A 22,200-nucleotide genomic window follows, 5' to 3' on the forward strand; every position below is an offset into this window, starting at 1 on the left:
GGGGTATTCGATATGACGATTTTTGATCTTGGATGATAACAATCTCTCCACGATCTGCTTTTTAAGAAATATCATAGTATTGTGCTACAGCGCCCATTCTATCAATTACAGTTCTGGCGCCTCCGTCTCTATATACTGTACAACACGACATACAGCGGTAGAGTTACTCTGACAGGACACTGCACTTATTGGCAATCGCAAAAGTACATTATTTGCATACAAGCCTTGCCAGTTAAATGTTTAATTTGCGCGCTGGTCTGATGTCCGCTTTTTCTGAGCACATACACCAGAAGTGCGCACTAAATGCCTTTCAAACAGTGTCTGATTACTGAACTAAATTATCTTTTGCGCTAATACTGTCAAAACACACAAGGTTTACATATCAGTTGGTTATGTCTAAAATGAAAGTAAACAGATGAGAGAGAAACGGATGCGTGCCTGTATATTAGATGTGTGCAGGTCTTAAAGGGACAGGATTAAACATGTAGCCTACCGTCAATAAAGGGATATTTCACCCTAAAATTAAATTTTTGTCATTATTTACTCACTCACATGTTGTCCCAAACCTGTATTAATTTCTGTGGGTAACCAAACAGTTGCTGGTCCACACTGAATTTGATAGTAGGAAAAAAATCCTATGTAAGTCACTGTGGACCTACTGTTTGGTTTTCCACGTTCTTCAAAATAGCTTTTATGTTCAGCAGAAGATAGAAACTCACTCAGGTTTAAAACAACTTTTGAGTAAATGATGGCATAAAAATAAAACATTATGACAGAATTGACAGACAGATGACAGAATTTTTATTTTTGGGTGAACTACTCCTTTAATGTTAATAAAACAACAAAACGCAAAGAGAAAAATCACTCACTACTCTTGACTGAAAAACTTTACTACAGTTGCTTTAGGAATCAGTCTATATAGTGTTTTATTTTTATATTTGTTCATTCACACTAAATACACCTATTGTATCTGAAAATAAAGCACTGTTTGTTTTATTTGTATTTTATGTGTATTTGTAATGTGTATCTTTGTTCTTATTTTTTAATAAGAAAGATAAAATAATATCAAAGATTTTTTATCTTCACCCACTTTGGCCTAAATATCTGCCATTCTTTTTTTGTTACCTTGAAAGGCTTTGTCTTTATAATAGGGAAATTAGTTTGGCTGTAATGCTCAGACAACTTGCAAAATAGTAAAACCAACATGACAAAGAATCGTGATAAAATCGTGAATCATGATATTTCAAAAAAAAAAAAAAAATTGTGATAAGATATTTTTTCCATATCGCCCACCCATAACTTTGTGTAATTTATTTTATTTGACATCAAGGTGTATGCCGTGCCTCCAAGCTTTCTTATTTGTTTTGCTAATAAATCTTCTACGTTTCTTATTTAGTTGGTTCCACAGTGTTTACTTATTTCCATAAGTAAACACTGTGTTTTGTATACCTATTTAAACTTTATGTAAGTTATTTGTTATTTTATATTAGGCATAGCCTATAGCATGGTGTATTTTTATTCGTTTTGTTAATAAATGTTCTATGTTTTATATATAGGCTAAAGTGAGTTTGACATTGTATTTTGTTGTTGCTTGAACTGCATTCAAGCAATTGACGCCAAATTGTCGCTAATTGGAAAGTAAAAGTAAAGTGCTTTTAAACTATTTTTAAGTGAAGGAAAGTGAGGCAAGCGAGGAAAAGAGGGAACAACCCCCCCCAGTTGTCACACGTCGAACATTTCCTCACCGTCTCAAAGATAAAATAATCTTTATTAACTTAACTGCCATCATCTTTAATACACACTATTACAGTTATAATTTGTATCATTTTGTGTCAACTACACGATGTGTGCTATAATGAAAGTACATAATATAGCCAAGTATTGTCTAAAAGTGAATAGGCCTTTTTATTTAAATGTACTGTATTAAGTACTAAAAAAACTAGACTAAGACTAATGATGAGACTAATTTTAAATTTCAAGTTTGGTGAACTCTGACTTGCAAATTTGTATGAAGATGTGTGACCAATAAATGGCTAATTGATACAATGAGATGTAACCTCTTAGCTGAATTAAAGAACATAAACTTTAAAGCTGCAGGTTTACATATATATTACATTTTGGATTTATTATTATTATTTGATATATGCTGATTTTTTTTTTCTTTGAAAGATGCTGCAGAGCGTCTAAGTCAAAGTCTGAATGGACCAACCTAAAATATGTTTTTAATGTTATTTGATCAAAAAACAAAAACAACATTTGTGAGACAGTTAATGTCCGATTTTACTGCTGATTTGAGATATATTATTGAAATGAGAGTATGGCAAACAGTTTTTGAGATATTAGTAGTTCCCCAATCAAGTAGAGAGGAGTTGGTTTTGCAAGACCAAAACAACTGTCCGGAGGTGTTGACATTATGGCTGACAGACTTGCCCTGAAAAGACCTTTTTGACTTGTCTATTAAGCATCCAACCAGAGTACTCTAACAATCCCACAGAGATGTGCTAAAATCATACCGAACACCTTAACAACCACATACAGGGGTGCAAACTCGTCAGGGGTGAAAAAGGTGACAAACCAATGTAGCAATAACGTAACTTACAATCTTCATAGCTATTGCAACAGCAGCCTCATGCAAAAAAAACAAAAAAAAAAACAGCAGCCTCACGCGGTAATCACCATTTATACTGGAACACAATTTACAGCAGATACAAATGCATTCCGTCCTGCTCTACAGTGAACTTAATTTAGCTAGCTACAAACAGGCTAATCTAACCACCAACATAGCCCAATTACTTCAAAAATAAGTTGCTTGCCATCAGCTTATCCCCCCCCCACCCACAATTAATGTTTTTTTTTTTTACAGATCTACTCGATTCACGTGAATGACCTATTTAAAAGTGACAAGTTTGCACCCCTGCACATAGTAACATCCTGCAATATACAGACACCACCCTACCATCTTATTGATATGATCTTCCCTTCCAGGGGGCTCTTAATTTGACAGTCACTGCTACTGGAGAAACAAAGTTTTTGCATGGCTTCAGAAGACTTGGAATAAAGTGCAAAAGTCATTTGTACCACTTGTAACCCTTTATGGTGCTTTTGTGTTCTTTTTGAAGCTTGAATGGGTCAGTCTTCATTTATTGTGATTGCACTGACCAGCAAAAATCAAAAGTCATATGGGTTTAGAATGGCAAAGGGGTGAGCTAAGAACTGTAATATCTGGATGAGCTAGAACTTTAAGAGATACTAATCAGTAGCCATGGGTTTGCAGACCGATATCTCGCCAGAGAAGTACTTCAAGGACTATGCGTCATGGTGTGAGTATTTTCATGAGCTGAGCTAACAAAGGGCTCTGATGATGTCACAAGAGGATAAGGGTGAGACGACCTCTCTAGCCTCTTAAAAGAAGCCCATTGTAAAATCCTTATCTCAAGTGTACAGAAGGAGTACACATGGTGAACAATCATCTTTGCATCAGGCTCCTATAGACTCAAATAAATAAATAAATAAAATCAAAACTATCTTTCCAACACATCTAATTCAATTCTAATGGTAAATAATGACAAATGAGACTATAGAAGAAATGATTATCTGGCAATCAAAAAGCACCCTTAGTTTACTGTTGTATCACTGCAATATGTCAAGAAAGGTTTGAGCAGGTCAAACCCTGAGCTTAAACCCTATGAGAGACCTATAGTACAAAAGGAGCCAGGCCTTAGCCAGACCTTAGCTGACTGCACTCGTGTAATCAAACCCCAAACTGCCACACTTACAGTTTTCTGGGTCTTCAAATTGTTTTAACCTAGAATACACAACATATTAATATATACAGGGGTACAGGTTGTGACGCTTTGTTTCTGGGTCTTGCGGTATGAGGAGCTAGATGGCTGGGCTTGCTCCTGCTCAGCAGCCCCTTGGACCTGGGAACGACGAGGGAGGAAACGCTGAAATTAGGCCAGAGGGCAAGAGTGGGGCATCCAGCAGTAAAAATCTGTCCGTGTCTTGCATTTAGGACAGATTCAACAACAGATGCCGCTCCCTGGCTACCAGTGCAGCCACTTTCTAACAGAGTAATGCTGCCTTTGCAAACACACACACACCAAATGCGTTCGCTGAAGAGCAAAAGCTAACATGCGCTTTTATGCTTCTTGGTTGCTCATGTCACCACGCTCGTGACGTCTCGCTGCTCTATTGGACTGATTTCACACGTGCTTCAGAACATAGTCACGCAGAGGCGTTCCCAAAGCGTTTCGACGCAGCTTGAGTTCCTGAATGGGAATCATAGTCATATTGGAAGCATGCTTATGATCATGAACATATAAAATGCCTGTGCACATCCAAAACCCAAAATGGGCTCAGGTTTAGGACAACAAAACAAAGAAAGAAGACACTAAAACTGAAATTACAGCTCTGAAAAGTTTATTTACAAAAAAGTGTAATGTTTCAACCAGTCATGACTTCATCAGTCAGATTGTGCCTGATAAAGACCTGTCTGGTGGAAATGTTGCACTGTTTTGTAAATAACTTTTGGGAGCTGTAATTTCAGGATGTTTATGTCTTAGAAATTTGCCTTTGTATGAAAACCGGCCAGGTTTTAGAAAATAACACAACATCCCATTGATTTTTTTACATCTAAGTTTTAATGAATGTGAAGTGAGCTCTTCTACAGAGTTGGTCTCCCTACACTCTCAAACTACTTATTTATACACATCTGAATATTTTGCTTACTTGTACTTAATAACTACAGGTCAGAACACATTTTTTAATTTGATTATGTCATGGGTTCCCAAACTTTCAATGTTGCACCTCTTCCAGATCTACTCACCGTTGTTGTACTCATTGTTGATGTGATTCATTTAATTAAAATTACATTAAGTACACATTTTGTCCAGTTTTTAAATTTTTATTTTTTCCCTTCAAATCAAAGTTTGTAATGTTGTGATCTTGGTGCTGGTTGGCTTGGTTAATGGGGTTCAAATTCAATGTGGCATTGCATTCATAGCAATCAATTAAAGTGTGTATTTGTTTCTGTATGCCAAGTTCTACTTCCCTGTAAGCTACAACAGAGCAAATAATACATTCATAGGTTTGTACAATGCACAAGAGCTTTTATGCAATCAGTGGCTTAAAATGAGTTATTCCAATGAAATATTAGTCAGAATGTATGAATATTAGCCAATGATCATAATGGCATGTGTGTGAATGCTCAAACCTGTGATGTCAGTGGTAAAGTTTGTGTAGGAGCTGTTGGGGGTGCTGGAGCTCTGCGTTTCTTTAATTCCACTTTTGGGGACATCTTGGAGATGTTCATCACAGACTGAGACTGACCCAGAGTGCTGGGACGGGTCTCCACACATGGACCGCTTGCCACCACTGACATACCCTGAGCAAAAAAACAAAGAGAGACACTTTAGTAGATATACAAAAACACATTTAAGAACAAGCTCAAAAGGCATATGTGAACGAGTGTTTTTACACACACATTTATTAAGCAGAAGTGCAAATAGCAATTTCTATAAGTATGAAGTAGAGAAAGTAGAGACCAGCTCAGTGCAAATGTCAAGGTTTACAAATATAGAAGGTGAATTTTGAATTGTACAGAGAATTGAGATATTGTTGTAAACACATTCAATTTTAGACAGCTCACAACTGTTAAATAGAATAGAATAGAACAGAATATAACATAATTGAAGCTATTACTTTTCATTTCAAAAGAATATAATGTTTATGAGCCTTTCTTAGGAAATTGCGCCCTTTACAGTATTTGCTATTCTCCATTCACTTTGTAATGTAAAATAACTTTATAAATATCTTTAAAAATGTATATACAGTACATATATGGGTCATTGACGTATAAGGATTTTCGACAGGCAAATTTTAAAATACAAAAAATAATAACATCTTTTGTAGTTGTTCAAACATTAAGAAGGTTGTGTACACATAAATTCATATTAAAAATTTTAATTAAGTGATTTCAATCAATCAGCCGTAGCCTTAAAAAATGTAATGTGGTGCGACCATGATTTATATTAAAATTAATTAATTTCCTTAACTTGCTTAACATTTTTTTTTTTTTTTAGATGTTCTCAGTAATTGAAGTGTTTAGAAACAAAGTATTTGCATTTCTTTTGAATTTTTGTACATAATGATCTCATATGTTTGTTCTATAATTTCAGAGTTGCCTTCTTAATTGTAGTTAGCAGACTTATTTTTTCTGAGAAACAGAAAAATATTTTTAAAATACCATTCACTTAAGCATACTATAGCAGTGATTCATATTTCAGCCACAGAAATTAGATAATTTATTTTTAATTTAATACAGTTATTGCTATTATTGGTCACATCACATGATGAGTGGTCGCTCCAAATGACACAAAGACCTTACATCATTAAAAATCTATTTAAATAAACGTGTGAAAAGTTCAGCATATGGCATTAACTGCAGTAATTTTTTTTAAACCAGTTATTTCTAAACTTTGCCCAACCTTGGCTGCTCAATCGACCCTTCGCCGGGAGTTTGATTAACAGGCAATCTGAGCAATCATAATGCCAAATCTGCCATTTTTGTCCAACAAACAAACCAGGCAGGAGAGTAGATTAACGTTGGTGGACTTGAACTTGAAAAATAGTGTTTATTGACATCTTTTCAAAGTTGAAACAAGATACCTTCTGATGTTCATTCATGTTTATTTTGTGCTATAACTAGTAAGAGATGATCGGTCAAATGCTGCTTGAACTGAGGTGCTACAGCGATCTGTCACGACACATTAAAGAGCCACAAAACAGTATTTGTTGTTTGAATTTCTTTAAAAAAATGACTAAATTTGAACTCTGAGACTTTGTTTAATACCGAAAGTAACCTGCTGTGTCTTGTATGTTGGCGTGTTGTCGGTGTCTTCTTAGCTTCGTGATGTATTTTTCACTGCATGAGAAAATGATGTGTGGCATAAAAGTGCCATGGTTTGTCTGACATAGCACCAGTAACTAAGGGTGGGTCTTTGCTAAGGGTCAATTTAGAGTTGCTGGCTCAGGTTCTGAGATGAAATCATAAACATCTTTCTTACAGCACAAAATTACATTTGGAGTTTGTGCTTGACTGCAGGGTCAGAATTAACATGCTGCCTATGGTGAGCGTTTATTTTACTTTGCTTGGCAGTGGAATCTGGTAAAATAGATTAAACTAGTTATTAATAAATATATAATAAATTACTAATAAATGCATAATTACCAAACTGAAATTAGATGCTCTAAATTCCAATTTTTTGCATTTTTTCTCATATTGTACAAAGATTACACATAAACCGCTTGAAATGACCCAAACTACATAAAAATCTATTCCAAATTATATTAAAATAAAGTATTTTGTGTATATAAACCATTAATTGAATATAAAAGCACAAAAACTGTGATTCTGGGACATATATCTATAATGGAAAACACTCTGCAGTGGTCACACCACATGATATTTTCAAATTCAGTCAAAATTTACAAGCACATAATTAGCCACCTAAACAAAACAAGCTAGCTTTGTCAGTCCTCTGTCGTGTGTGTCATGTGTTCCCGCCTCTTGTGTCCATATTTGGTCTTGTTCCTTTCCTTGTTAAGTGTGATTATTGGTCTTGTCCAGCCGTGTTTCGTCTAATTATCAGTGATTGTCATGTGTATTTAGTTCCTGCCTGTTTAGTTAGTAGTTGGTCTGGTCTACTCGTTATTCCCCGGTGTTCCTGTCTGTGTGAACCTTGCCTTGTCTTGCCCTGTCCTGATGTCACCATTAAAGACTATTATTTTGAAGTTACTCCTCGTCTCCGTGTTCCTCGTTCCTCCCTGCTGTGTGCACCGTGACAAGCTTTCCATGAAAGGTCACTATAATATTTATAATAAAAATAAATGTTTGCAGAAATAACTTTCACTAACTATTAATAGTTAACAATAACTATTCATTGCTTTTTGGAGGTCATACCACATGATATCCAAATGTGGTAACTACATACCAGCCATTAAAAAGGTTATTTTTTTCAAAATTTGAAAGAGAGTTACAAACCAGCTTAATGCTTTTATGGGTCCTTGGCAAATTGTTATATGATGCAAAGTCTTATCTTTGAATGGATTTCAACATAAAAGTACCAAAATGGTAGTTTCATAAAAGTTCCACATGATATTTCATAAAACGGAGATTATCGGACAAAGTTTGTTTGAATATTATGATGGAAATATAAATACAAATGCTTTGCAATTTTATACAGGATTACAAAACACTTTGGAAAACATGCCAAATGTGCAGAAAATTAATCTGAATAAATTTAGGGTAATTTCAAAGATGTTTCCAAAACAAAAGTTATGGCCGGACAGTCGCACCACATGATGTTTTGACACTTTGAATAACAGAAAAATTACAATTAACTAATGTTTTTTGAAACATTAAAGGTGGTACATATGTGGGAGAGGTACTTCTTATATATGGCATTTATTTAATGCATTTAAACCAATTTTTAATTGAAAAAAAAAATGCAATCGGACAGAAAATTTAGGCATCACGTCATTGACCCATATATAGTATATTATACTCTTAAAATCCTATGTGTGTGTAACAGTAATCCTACAGTGTAAGAAGCAGTAGATCCTGACTACAGCTTCTTAGGGGAAGAAGGTAAGGCAGAAAGTGACTGTTAGTTCAGAGCTCCAAGACAATGCCATTTAAAGGGCAGCAGGTTTAACAGAGGACAGCAAATCAATAACATTTGGGCTGGAAATGTCACGACCTGCTCCTGGAGAGTGGCTGAGTTCTGAGGGCTTTACCCCGGCCATGACCCCACATTTACACACCATAAAACAGCTGCCTTGAGCAGACAGTTAACAGGGAGGGACTTAAGACAAACACTATCTTCTGATTCTGCTTCTATGCAAATGTAAGAACTTATGGATGTCTTAAAGAAATTATTCTCTTGTGGCAAATTTAAAAATGTCTACAAGAGTTAGCACAATGTGTAGTTAGACTTTGTGTAATTATTGAGAAGTGGAACTGAGTGAGGGAAAGTGAAGAGAAAGAAAATGAAAGAATAGAGACATTAGAACTAGATGCATTTACACAAATAATCCAGTTATCTTCCATGTTCTCTGTGTTTTATGCAGCTTTCATTAGCAAGATTCAAGATTTGCTAATACTGTATTGTTTTGTCAACAAAAAATTAAGTTTTACACAAATGAGGAATTTCTGGAAGCAAATACGTATATACACCTGACATAAAAAGTGTAATTTTGTTAGATGTTGAAATATATTCTCCTATTTCATTACATTGCGTGACAAAAGCTGTGTGCTTAATCTCAGGCAATATTGTCGACTTGATTGCACAGATACTATATGAACTGAACTGAGCTGGAAGATGACATAACTAGATATTATCGACACTATTTTGCTGTTTAATACTGTAAATCTGCTTTGACACAATCTGTATCGTATGAAGTGCTATATAAATAAAGGTCACTTGACTTGACTTGCTGAACTCAGAATCAATTTAATTTCCAGATTAATTGAATTGAGGTAGTTAACAGAATGCAGAACTGCAATTTGAATTTCCATCTATTGAAGTATAAGTAAAATGGATTGAATTTCAAAGAAAGTCATAACCCTGTTGCAAACATAGTTTTTAATGCACTATGAAATTGTCACATACACATTTTACCATTAGTGCACTTTTTTGGTTGTAGCTCCTATTACATTATCAAATTTAGCTCCTATTGAATTATACAATTTTGACATTATTATTTTTGTTTGTTTGTTTAAAAAAAACTTATCTAAAAACATTGCAGACAACAGAACTTCTGATATTTAGAGAAATATGTGTGATCAGTTAAGGTAATCAGGAAATAAATTCAAAATTAAATATAGCTGCAAGCAGCTATTAAGGGCAATTTGCAATTTGGCTGACTATGGCAAAATGGGCATGTATGTTCTCGGCATAACCCAAAGAATATACACTATATTGCCAAAAGTATTGGATCACCCCCTTCTAATGAACAGGTTTGACTACTTTAGTAATTTCCACGAATACAAATCTTACTGTTTAAGCATATAATGATATTCTAGGGAATTGTGTGCTTCTAATTTTAAAGCAAGTTTGGACAGGACCCTTTTCTATTCTAACATAACAATGCCTCTGTGTATAAGGCAAGGTTCAAAAAGAAATGAATGATTTAGTCAGTGTGGAAGAACTTGACTGGTCTACAGAAAGCCAAGTTCTAATCCAAACTGAACACCTCTGGTGTGACTTTAAATGCAGATCTTGAGCCAAAAACTCTTTACCAAACACCAATGACTTGTACATATGGGTACAGTCATTTTAGACACTTCCCAAACTGTTGCAACAGAGATGGAAATACAATTTTTAAATACATGAATTATGTTTCCATCTTTGTTGCCACAGTTTTGGAAGTGCCTTTTTCTGTTCTAAAGAAGGGGGTGTCCCAATACGTTTGTCCATATAGTGTATGTATAAGTCATTGGTGTTTGGTAAAGAGTTTTTGGCTCAAGATCTGCATTTAAAGTCACACCAGAGGTGTTCAGCTTGGATTAGGACTTGGCTTTCTGCAGACCAGTCAAGTTCTTCCACACTGACTAAATCAATTATTTCTTTTTGAACCTTGCCTTATACACAGAGAAATTGTCATGTTAGAATAGAAAAGAATGTTAGAATTTTGTTTTCATATCTCCTAACCACTAGGTGGTGCTGTAACACACACCAAGTTTGGTCTCAATACGCTAAATCATTGCTGAGATATAGCCTTACATCCATTTTTGCATGCTCTTCGTCAAATTCAAGCATTATTCTAGAACGGTTTGACTAATCGACTTGAATTCCATAACTTTTTGTCAGAATGGTCTGAAGATGATCTGGTTTGTGAAAATCAGAACAACGGCCTAGGAGGAGTTCGAAAAAGAAAATTCTAAATGTCGGAAAATAACGTCATATACTGCAATTAAATCGTCTTAAGCCAAGGAATCCTTTTTTTTTTTTTTTATTAATTTTAAATCATAATGTCAAAACTTGATCTTCTCGGGAAATAATATACTTCTCTCTAGTGACGTATGCCACACTTTTCCAATCATGCAAGCTTGCATTCATCTGCATCTACAGTATTTGTGAACCCAACGCTAACATTTTAAAATCCAATCAACAATCGATGGATGGAACCATGTCCCTGTCCCATGTTTTTTTTTCTTCTCTTCAATAATCCATTACACTAATCACAATAAGTACTACACAATACTGAACAAAAGATCTGTTGCTACTTCCGTTTCATTAGCTATGTTTCCATCACCCTCTTTTTATGCGCATTTTGAAGTATCGCATTAGAAACTAGTGATGGAAACGCCAAATTATTACGCTTAATTCGCCAAAAAAAATTTAAGCTAGCTTGAGGTGGTTTTTTACATGTGAAAAAGGCTTAATGCGAATAATGGTGTCAGGATTGGACCCATTTTGTCATGTGTTTCGGTTCCTGTTTTGCCTTATTTGGTCACCTTCCTGTCCTTGTAGTTTGATTATTAGTTGATTCCCCGCACCTGTCTGTCCCTCATTATCCTGCATTTATAAGCCCCAGTCTGTTCAGTTTGGTTTTGTGTTACTTGTTTCTAAGTGTGTTTGCTCAAGATCCTGTTGTGATTATTCCCAGTCTTTCCTTGATTAAAGACTGTTAAACACCTCCTGCGTTCTCCCTGCAGCAATGTAATGTGACAAATGGGAGATGGAAATGCATTTAGCGAATAAATCCCGCATGAGCGTTCAAAAACGTCATGTGACTCTGCGCTATGGGATGGCATAACCTGACTAACCAGCGGACTGATTTTGTTGCACAGCATCTGAAATGTTGTTATGGTCATTCTGAAGTGCCCGAGCAAAGTCTGTCGTCAAAGTATTTCTGTATAATTGCCTCCCAGACAGTGTTGGGTAAGTTACTTTCAAAATTACATCATCAATATTGTATTTAAATTACTTTACTAATTACTCTACCTGAAAAGTAACTTAGTTACTAATTACATCATCAATATTGTATTTAAATTACTTTACTAATTACTCTATCTGAAAAGTAACTTAGTTTCTCAATAAGTAACTTAACTATTCAAATCGCTAATTAGGCTACATCTTAAAATCCCTATAAACCTTAATAGAACTTAAACTCTTTACAGTATTCTTTCAATTTGAGTCGAACATAGAATAGTTTAGCCTTTTAGCTTTAAAACAACTGTAATACTTAAACATTTTTATAAAAAATTTAACCTTCTTTGGTTAACAAATAGAAATACTCTGAATAACAAAATATATGAATGACAAAAAAGCTTAAGAAAAGTTAAACAATACATTTCAGTTTGGCAAGATGTTCAGGAAAAGCCCAACTAGTAAAATCCGTACAGGTTTATGTAAAAATAACACGTTAACTAATGTAGGTAAGGTAAGAATAAATTACATAAATGATCTTCTCTGCTGAATAAAGCAGTGTCAGATCTCACTGTTCTTCTGAGGTTAATTCCTCAGAGCAGGACTTCTTTCAAAAACGATGAATTATTATTATTTTTTTTTATCTTTTTTTTTTTTGTATCTAGATAAGGGTGTTTGCACACAGGTGACTGCATATAATGAGCTCAGATACGGGAAAGACTGAACCTTGCAACTTAGTTTCATAAGGATTACATAATCAGAGAATATTTGTTTTCGATTTGAATTCGTTCATTTAAAAGTAGACACTTCAAGCTTTTAGATACGGGAAAGACTGTACCTAGCTTTAGTTTCATACGGATTACATAATCAGATAATATTCGTTTTAGATTTGAATTCTTTCATTTAAAAGTAGACACTTCAAGCTTCATATACAGGAAAGTCTGTAGCCTACCTCACTTTAGTTTCATATGGATTATATAATCAAATAATCGTTTTCGATTTGAATTTGTTCATTTAAAAGTAGACACACAAGCTTTCTATAGACATATTTCTCATGTCGCTGTGTCAAATATTCGCTGAGTTTGTGATGTGTAGAAAGTTGCTCACGGAGACCTAGACGGCAGAAAGAGCACCCTGTTTGTTTTGTTTATTTTGCAAAAGCACAATGTTTTGTTGTCATTGTCAGTGTACACAAATAAAAGTAGGCCCTTTTTAGATTTGATTGATTTTAGTCTTATCTGTATCTGAGTATTTAAGGTTTCTCTGTGAATCAGGAAAAACTGAAAGTGAATGCGCTGGCGCGCAGAGGGTTAAAGACGCTGCATTCAATTTAATCTTTACATGATAAATTTAGATTTCAAATTCGATATTGATTTTAGAACTGTTGCAATTATTTACTGTATGTAACGCAAGTTCTTTATAAGTAACTGTAAGTAAATTACCTAAAAATGAGCAGTAATCCCTTACTTTACTTTTTCAGTGGATAAGTAATTTAATTACAGTACTTAGTAACGCGTTACATTCAACACTGCTCCTAGAACGGTATGCCACGACTGCGTTCCCAAACAGCTGACATTCGCCTCCGAAAGCAAGACCGCATTTATTGTGTTTCATCTGCAAAGTGCAAGTAATTTATTATATTTGAGAATTATTATAATCAGTGGCTTCTCCTACTTTTCTTAGTGATATTTAGTGCCAGTTTATCAGGAAATGATGATTTTGTTCTCTCTAACTCGTTGGATGGAAACGGTGCTTATTTGCAAATGTTTTATGCGATATTCCAATTTTGCGCATAAGTTAAATTCGCAACTTAGGATGGAAACCCGGCTATTGCGACTTTAAATTCTGAATTTCGGCCAACCGTGGCAGAGACAGCTACAAGTAAGCCATTCATCAACTCCTAACAGAGGTTAACACAGTGTTTGTTTGGCATGACATTTGAGGTGTGACTACCTGTTTAGTCAAACAATTTTAGACAGGAAGGGGTGGTAAAAATGTCTGGGAAATCTGTTGGAAACCAAACATTATTTTTGCAACTTAAATTTGTGGCCACTAATCTCACACAAATTACAAACTTCACCTTACAAACAAAAACTGAGAAGTATGGATATGCATTTACATAACACACAGAGGTGTGGAAAGGACATAGCGGATGTTCCTTTAAGAGAGAGCAGAGAGATCTGGAAAACACTGACAGGATGACACCGGATCTTCCAGAACCTTGCATGAGTGTTTGAGTGAGAGCTCAGCTGTTGGTTGGAACGAGAGAGAGAGAAAGTATGCAGTCTTACAGCTTGACTTGAGAAGAAAGCAGAGTAACGAACAGACATATGATCCAAACTAGACATAAAAAACCTAGAGACACAAACATGCACACCTACACAAACAAACACACTGACACCTGGAAGAGCACTAAGACAAAATAATCACAGCTCTCCTATCATAGCCACTGTTGTGATCGCTTTCATTAGACTACACAACCCCGCTCCAAAAGTTCAGCTTTTTTTTTTCTCACCCCTCTCTGCCCTTAGAACGGAATGTTCAAAGTGGGAATGGCTATTAGCGGGTTACATAATCGGAAATCAGTTACTGAGACGTGTTGAAAATGGCTCTTGGCTCTGTTTGTGATGATATTGTAAATAGCGTGCACCTGAACTTGTGTAATTACAGGCAGGGAGCACGTAGAGCAGGGCAGAGCAGAGCCCTTCATAAAAAGGCTGTTTGGCAGGCCGTTCGGAGACAGGAAGAAAATAACTATAATAAATGAAATAAAATAACGTCCATAATAAATTATGGACATCCAAATTGTTCAGCGTCTTCAAGAACATGGTTAGCTTCTCTGAAAGAAGGAGGAAGATGGACAGAGCAATGTGGGTGTAGAAATAAATATCTCTGAAGGATCAAGTGTGTGTGAGTGCAGCTACTTAACCATATAATGGAGCCAAATTTGTACCCAGAAGTAAGCTAAATTTGATATGACATTTATCAAATATTATTACACGGCTCTGTGGAATACTCGAGTCTGATTGGTCAGTTGCGACATTCCGAGGTATTTTATTTCTCGATAACAACCGGTAAAAGCTGATAACAGAGGCTCATCGGGGTAACCAAAGTCGGCACTATACATTTACTATGAACGTTTTTTCTTTGCGCAAATCAATATTTTATGAACAGTTATTTAATTATGTCATCCAGGTATCGCAGACTCACTTGTTTCATGCAAATGCAGCTGCTTCCATTTTTATGACAATTGTTTTGTACACTGTAATGGATAACAAACACATACATAACAAACAGGTAAGATTTTAAAACAGTTTAATCTCAAATCCATATCTCTTATCCTAATAATTATTTATGTGGTGAAATGCTGTGTAATAAGTACTATGACTGTACCATAGCCGTTAAATGTCTGTCTAGTTTGAACATGCCACTTGCTAGCAACTGCTTTCTTCACGGAGACTTTGCATTCAAGTATTTCAACTCGGATTAATATTTTGTGTCTAATTATTTACTTATGTGGCAAGTAGCCATGTAATAAGCAGGATAATGTACATGCAGTCAGTTGTCATCACAAAATAAACCCCTTCATGTCAGGGTCCTGATCACTCTGTACATTATCACTTACTTATTATATACTATAAATGCAGAAAGTGTGAGGATTTGTATCTCTCTTTCTTAGATACAAATGATCCATGGCAAACGGATCCATCTGAATGTAGTTTGAACGGTGACTTAAGGAAAACTGAAGTTAGTCTTATTGTATGTTGATAAAAAGTAAAACTGTATCATCTAGGTAAATAAATGTTTGAGCAATCCTGAAGATCACTTTTTTGCCCAAGTAATTACTGACACCTAGAGGTGAAACCTGGAAACAAATACATTTAATGGAGGATTGTGGAATTTCTGTAAAACTTTCATTAGTAGTTTTAAGTATTTAATTTTTATACAAATATTTAAAAAAAAAAGTTAATTAATGAAAAAACCTTTTATTATTATTATTATTATAATTTACATTTATTATTTTACATTAAACATACTATATTATTTATAGCTTTTTTATCATTGAACAATCAGCATTTAGGACCAGAAGTTCTGGTGCAGAACTATTCTTTTTATATAATTAAAAGAAGAGATTGCTCATTCACACAATAAATAACAATGAATCACAAAAGACTGTGGAAAAGTAGAAGAATCAACCTGCAAGTAGTACAATTGTGTAAAGTTGTGTTAAAGACTGAAAACTGTGACAGATGGAAAGATGAGTGTATTAGTAAGAGACAGTTACATGGGTTAGTACTTACATTAATGTTAGTGTCTGCATTGTCAACAACACTATCATCATCAAGACTGTCCATGTCCTCAGAGGACTGATCTTCAGTCTGAAATGGGAATGTAACACTAGCACGGCAGGCAGACTCATAATATCAATGAAAGCCATTCAATGAAGGGTTTAAGCACTACAAACGTTAAACAAAATGCTTCATTTTCATTATATTTTGCAAAATGCATTAGTTTCCCCATCATATCCATGGGTTTAGGTGTTTGTTGCTCTGCGTCTAAATATTTTTGAACATGCAGCATTCTAATACAGAGCACTGTTAAGGTTTAAACAGACAAAAAATATGACTGAACACTTGTGTGTGTTTGTTCATGCACACACGAGCCTGTGTTCTACAGTACCTTTGATTTCCTGCGATTAAACTTGAGGAAGCCCAGCAGACCCTTTTTCTCTGATCCACTCAGACTGTTGGAGTGAAGAGATTCAGCTGTAAGAGAAACACATTGGTTCAGCATCTTACACAAACACGCAGGAGCAACTATTATAATGTAGAATTGATTCAAGCAATGTTACTTTAGTTGGAGTGGTTAATTTTGAGCTGGCTAATGAGAACAATGGATTATAGAAGATATAAGATTAGCATGTGCAGAATAAATTCTAGTGCTTGCATGCAGCAAACCAGTAGCGTTACATTTTTTTGTGAGTTTAGGATTTAGGCTTGGTCTCTGTAAATGAAATGCCACATCAAAGCCAATGTCATAAAAACAAGACCAATCTTTAATTTTACATGCGCTACCATTCAAAAATTTGTGGTAAGATTTATGTGTAGCAAAAGATGTTCTTTTGAATGATCTATTAATCAAAAGACCTTGAGAAAGTATCATGGTTTTCACCAAAATATTAAAAAGCAAAAATAAATTACATTTCAAATATATTCAAATAAAAAGTTATTTTAAATTGTAATAATATTTCACAGCATTACTGTTTTACTGTTGTTTTGATTAATAAATGCAGCCTTGCTGAGCATAAGACACTAATGTAAATTTTATTTTATTTATTTATTTTTTTTAATGTTAGTATACACCAAAAATAAATAGCACACAATGCACAAAAAGCAGTACAAAATTCTGGCAGTAGATGGCGCTACACTCCTGCAAAGCTCCAAAGCCTCAAAGTCAACAAAATCAGATGACAACACAAAAGCCTCTACAAAACCTAAAGAAGTATTGCCAGGACAAGTAACAGGTTTCTCTGAACACAAATGCATTGAGAAAGAAAGCATCACAGTGACAATAAGCATGAAGGATGAAAACATAAATATAGGCACTGCACGTCTTGTTTAATTTCTATTGACCAGGCCATCTCAATTCAAAAAAGCTCCAGCATGTTCTATGACAGGAAGCAGACTACACATAGTGTAAAGCCACTGTGACAACTATTCAGCCAAAGTCATGCACATGGCATCAGTACCTGAGTAGTTCAAGGCAGGTGTTGAAGCCATTTTAGGCTGGAGAACTGGAAACAATCAAACAAGTATAACATTTGAAGGCAAATAAAAGAAATAGAAATCATTTGGCTAGACAGTGAAGGACAGTGAATGTCACAGGCTAAGTAATAATAGCACTGGCTAAACAAAGATACTATAAGTGGATACATCTAAGAGTGTGTCTGAACGGGAAGTGTTGGACCTGCCAATGAAATATCTAAAATCAAACTTAATCTAAACTTGTGGTTTCTCAGCTGTTCTTTGCATCAAAGGTTTTCCACTGGACATAAAATTGCTACCCAACACGCCACCAAAACTGTTTATTGTGGCAAATCTCCCCATATTTTGAACTTTCTATACATCAAAGATTCCTGGGGAAAGAACAACTGTATCACAGTTTCCACAACGTTACTAAGCAGCACAATCATTTTCAACTGTGGTGTCCTGATATTTTTTATCCCGTACCTAGTGTTTGATCCAGGACATAGAGTTCCCTGATACCCAGCTCACTAAGGCACTTGTCCAAGTCCAGTTGTTGGTGGCTGATATCGTCATTGAACAGCAGGACATGGGCCGGGTCAAACTCACACTTCTGACAGATCACGGGTACCAGGGTATGCAGGGGGACCAGTGGATTTACTCGAACCACGGCCTTCTGACTGCGGTGATAGTTCACCACCAAACGCACTGTTTTCTATGTGATGAAAGAAAGAGAAACAGATGTGAAGAATGAGAGAGGTTCATTTATACATTTAAGGCATACTATATATTAGCTCACCAAAAAATGTATAACTTTCTTTTTGGTGAAATATCCTTTTCAAAATACCTTATATTATAAAAATAACAATAAAAAGATTTGCTTTGAAAGGAATATTAGAGTCGAATACAACTTTAGCTTTATGCTGTCACTTACCCTAATAATTAAACTGAATTGTCATTTATCGCTTTTTTTTTTTTAAAGGAAATGGAAACCGATTCTTTAAAAAGCAGCTATGTTACATTTAATCTGGATTTTTTTTTTTTATGGAGGAAAACATTTAAATCAAGAGTAAACCGACCGGATGGTGCTTAACATTCAAATGATCTCTTCCTGTATATGACAGCAATGCAGCAAACTCATTACTTTGTGGCTATTATCATATGCATGATCAAGATAAGATAAGATGCAATACAGATCTCTGAAGTTTCACATGAGAAGTGGGCAAAATTAGACTTTATATGCATGTTTGCAGTGTCTTGTAAAGGAAGTATCACACCAACCACAATACACTGCTTACAGAAAAGCTTCTTCAGAGAACAGAACTTAAGGTTCCATTGAACACCAATAAATCACATTACCTAATTCAGTTACTCATATGCAAATACTAATATTGCTTATGAAACATTCAAATAACTCTTTATTTAGGCAGCTAAATATCATCCTAGCTACATAATAGTAAATAACCTACTGTCAAAGTAGACACAGAAGACATTTAATGTGTGCCATTTCCTGTATATTACTGTGCAGACAAACAAGAGCACACCAGAGAAGACTGAGGTGTCACAAAATGGTACACAACACTTCTTCAGCTTTGTTCCACACTTTAGTTGAAGTGTTACTCTACTGTCACACGTTCTCAGACTTCTATGGATATGAAACAACAGACACTGCACACTCAGAAGGCACTGAAAAAAAAAAAAAAAAAATGCTAATAGAAACCGTTTATAGTCTCCATGTTCGTTTAGTAGGCGGGAAGGTAGATTAGACAGGTAATGCAGGTTTTATCATTTGCTATAGTATATATATATATATATATATATATATATATATATATATATATATATATATATATATATATATATATATATATATATATATATATATATAATATGAATTTAGAACTAACCAAAGGGTTGATCATCCTGATCCCAATCTCTACTCTGGTCAGACATTTCTGAGCTCACATGTGGTCTATGTCTGATTTTTTCCGTATATTCCATTATATTTCCATTTCTTTACGTAGGCTACATTCACACTGTCAGTTTTTGATATTGACAACCGCTTTTACTTTACAGGTATGAGTCTTGAAATGTCCCGTTCACACAGCAGCTTACAGTTGTGTTTAGAATACTGTCTGTATGAACGTGCAACGGGAGTAACCATAGTGACAGTGACCAAAGTAAAATCAAAGATGGCACCGGCCATAAAACTGAAAGTCTTATCACTTTCTGACACGCAGCTCATTTCTCCCTCACTGTAAGTTACCGAAAACACGAAATACGGTAGACGAGCGTTTGTGCAGAAGAGCGGCTCTCTCGCGCGCTGTATGTCGTGACAGACAACTAGTTGTCTAGTCCTGTTCCGTTCACACAGCGCGTGTGTTCCCGAGAATGCGGTTGTGAGTCCTGAAAATTTACGGGTGCGAGTTCGTTTACAGAATGCGGTTGTCACACCCGTAAATAACCAAACTGTGTGTGAACATAACCGTACTAAGGACTCAAATACAGGGCTGACAACCGTTTTCTGCTGCCATGTGAACGTGGTCTATACTTATGTACTGTGTGCTTTTAACTGCCCAGTGACAGATTGTACTGTTGCTCTAGCAGAATCAGAGGTCAGACACGTGGAAGAGAAGCAAGAGAGGGGCCAGCCAGCCAGGCTGAGGAAGAAATAATGCATGGTAACTAAAGGTAAGACTCTCATCAAATATTCACACGAGGGGGAGGAGAAAAGGACACTCGAGAAAGAGAGAACACACACTCAGAGCAGAGCCTGTGAAAGACTCACTGTACCTTTGCTCGAACCCTTTTTATGATCATTCGACCCTCCTGATGCATTTAGTCAGAACAAGATTATTACACAAGAGTAAGATCAATATTACACTTTTGTACAGTAAAAAGCTATTTTTAAAACACAAACAATACATGAATATGAGTAGCTGATAAATAGCATGGACATAATTTATATTAAATCATTTGTATTTACATGTTCCCCTATTTTTAAATCATTTTCAGCTTTTTATCAGTTCACTAATGGGATGATTTTTTTTTTTTTAAGTATTTGCCAATTTAAAAGGAGGTAATAAAAACGCATGCATAATAACTACACAATAATTATTAAAGTTTAAAACTGTCATGTGTCACTAAGTCCCTCCTGTCTAGCACTTGGGGGTCTTCTTAACCTTAAAAACTACTACAATGAAGATAACACTTTTTCATACAATGAGAGCATTTAATATGGCTGACGCAGCCAAACAAGAAGTAGACTGTAGCGTGACATATGCACTCTGCTGACCTTCAAAGCAAATTATTTACAATACGATGTCTGCCTACAGTAGTGAAGTCTTGCCGGTAGTAGTGTAACCAACTTCATCACAGTTGTTGCTGCCTGCCTAGAATTTAAAGATCTTCAAAAAGTCAATGATGCCACCATGAGGCATGAGGTCAAAAACCTTCATAACACTGTGTTTTCGGAAACTTACCTCTGGCACTTTGGGTGGAGGTTTCCGGATCACCTTGTCCTCCAGCACTCGTTCTTTGATCAGGACGCAGGAGACGTCCAGGGCGCCCAGCAGGGCGTTGGGTTTAAAGATGACGGGCTGAGCATCGGGTGACAGCAGCTCCAGAGTATGATATGCTGGATTCAGATGGTACTGACTGCACAGATCCACCAACAAATCCATCAGAGCTTTTCTGAAGAGACAAGAGGAGACATAAGGACAGAGAAAGATAGAGTTACTTGGCGGTTTAGACTTGTAATTACATCATGTGATGCAGACAGGACTGTGATAGGGTGATAGAGAGAGAGAGAGAGAGTCAGCTTGAATTACAGGTGTTACGTAAAGCAGCAAATTGCTACATGAATGCTGGTCTTAAATGTTTGGCTTCACTAACCAATTGTCAGTAATTAATCCTGCATCTACCAAAAATTATGTAGACACTCTTAAAGGGTTTTCAAATACTGCTGATAGACATTTGAATACAACTGTTTAAATTCCACATCATGATTACTATCTAGTCTCAGAAAAGAATAGGCCTAAATAAATCAAGAGTTAAATTTGATACTTAATTTACAGGTCAAATGTCATTCACTGATGAAACCAATATTATTTCAGTCTTTCTCTATTCGAGCTGTACCTACATGGCTCTAAAGCAGAGGTCACCAACCACCGGGTCGCAACCCACTACCGGGCCATGGAAGAATTGCTACCGGGTCACAAGAACTTTCTGGGAAAATGTGTAGCCTATAGATACAGTATGATCATATGACACACTGTTATTTATTGCGCGTTAATGATTGTTCTAATTATTCTGTATTTTCATTGTATGCGATTGATATGGAGTAGCAATTTGACGATTTCATGTTAAATTAGTATATGATAGATTGCTCTGAACTGCCATAGTCTATATTAGGGGTTAAACGGAGCGCAGCTGATCCGTGATTCGTACAGACCAGACCCCACTGTTCAGCACATTAATTTGCCAATTTAGACGTGCAAGCCATTTTAAACCACAAGAAG

At 35.6% G+C, this 22,200-nt stretch overlaps 1 protein-coding gene across 8 annotated transcripts in view; it reads right to left on the reverse strand.

Annotated features, from left to right (window-relative positions):
* Nucleotides 1-22,200, reverse strand: part of cobl (cordon-bleu WH2 repeat protein) — a 95,082-nt gene that overhangs the window by 37,469 nt on the left and 35,413 nt on the right. For 4 of the 8 annotated variants that reach the window (XM_058745900.1, XM_058745899.1, XM_058745898.1 and 1 more), the window contains 6 exons: nt 21,163-21,373; nt 18,167-18,395; nt 17,686-17,730; nt 16,617-16,702; nt 16,238-16,315; nt 5,216-5,386 (listed from right to left, as the gene is read on the reverse strand). In XM_058745900.1, the coding sequence (XP_058601883.1) occupies nt 5,216-5,386; nt 16,238-16,315; nt 16,617-16,702; nt 17,686-17,730; nt 18,167-18,395; nt 21,163-21,373 (820 nt within the window). The remainder of the gene's footprint in view (nt 1-5,215; nt 5,387-16,237; nt 16,316-16,616; nt 16,703-17,685; nt 17,731-18,166; nt 18,396-21,162; nt 21,374-22,200) is intronic. The other 4 variants (XM_058745906.1, XM_058745905.1, XM_058745903.1 and 1 more) reach the window with 3 other exon arrangements.

Source organism: Onychostoma macrolepis, chromosome 16 (assembly GCF_012432095.1).
Source record: "Onychostoma macrolepis isolate SWU-2019 chromosome 16, ASM1243209v1, whole genome shotgun sequence".
NCBI classification, from domain to species: Eukaryota; Metazoa; Chordata; class Actinopteri; order Cypriniformes; family Cyprinidae; genus Onychostoma; species Onychostoma macrolepis.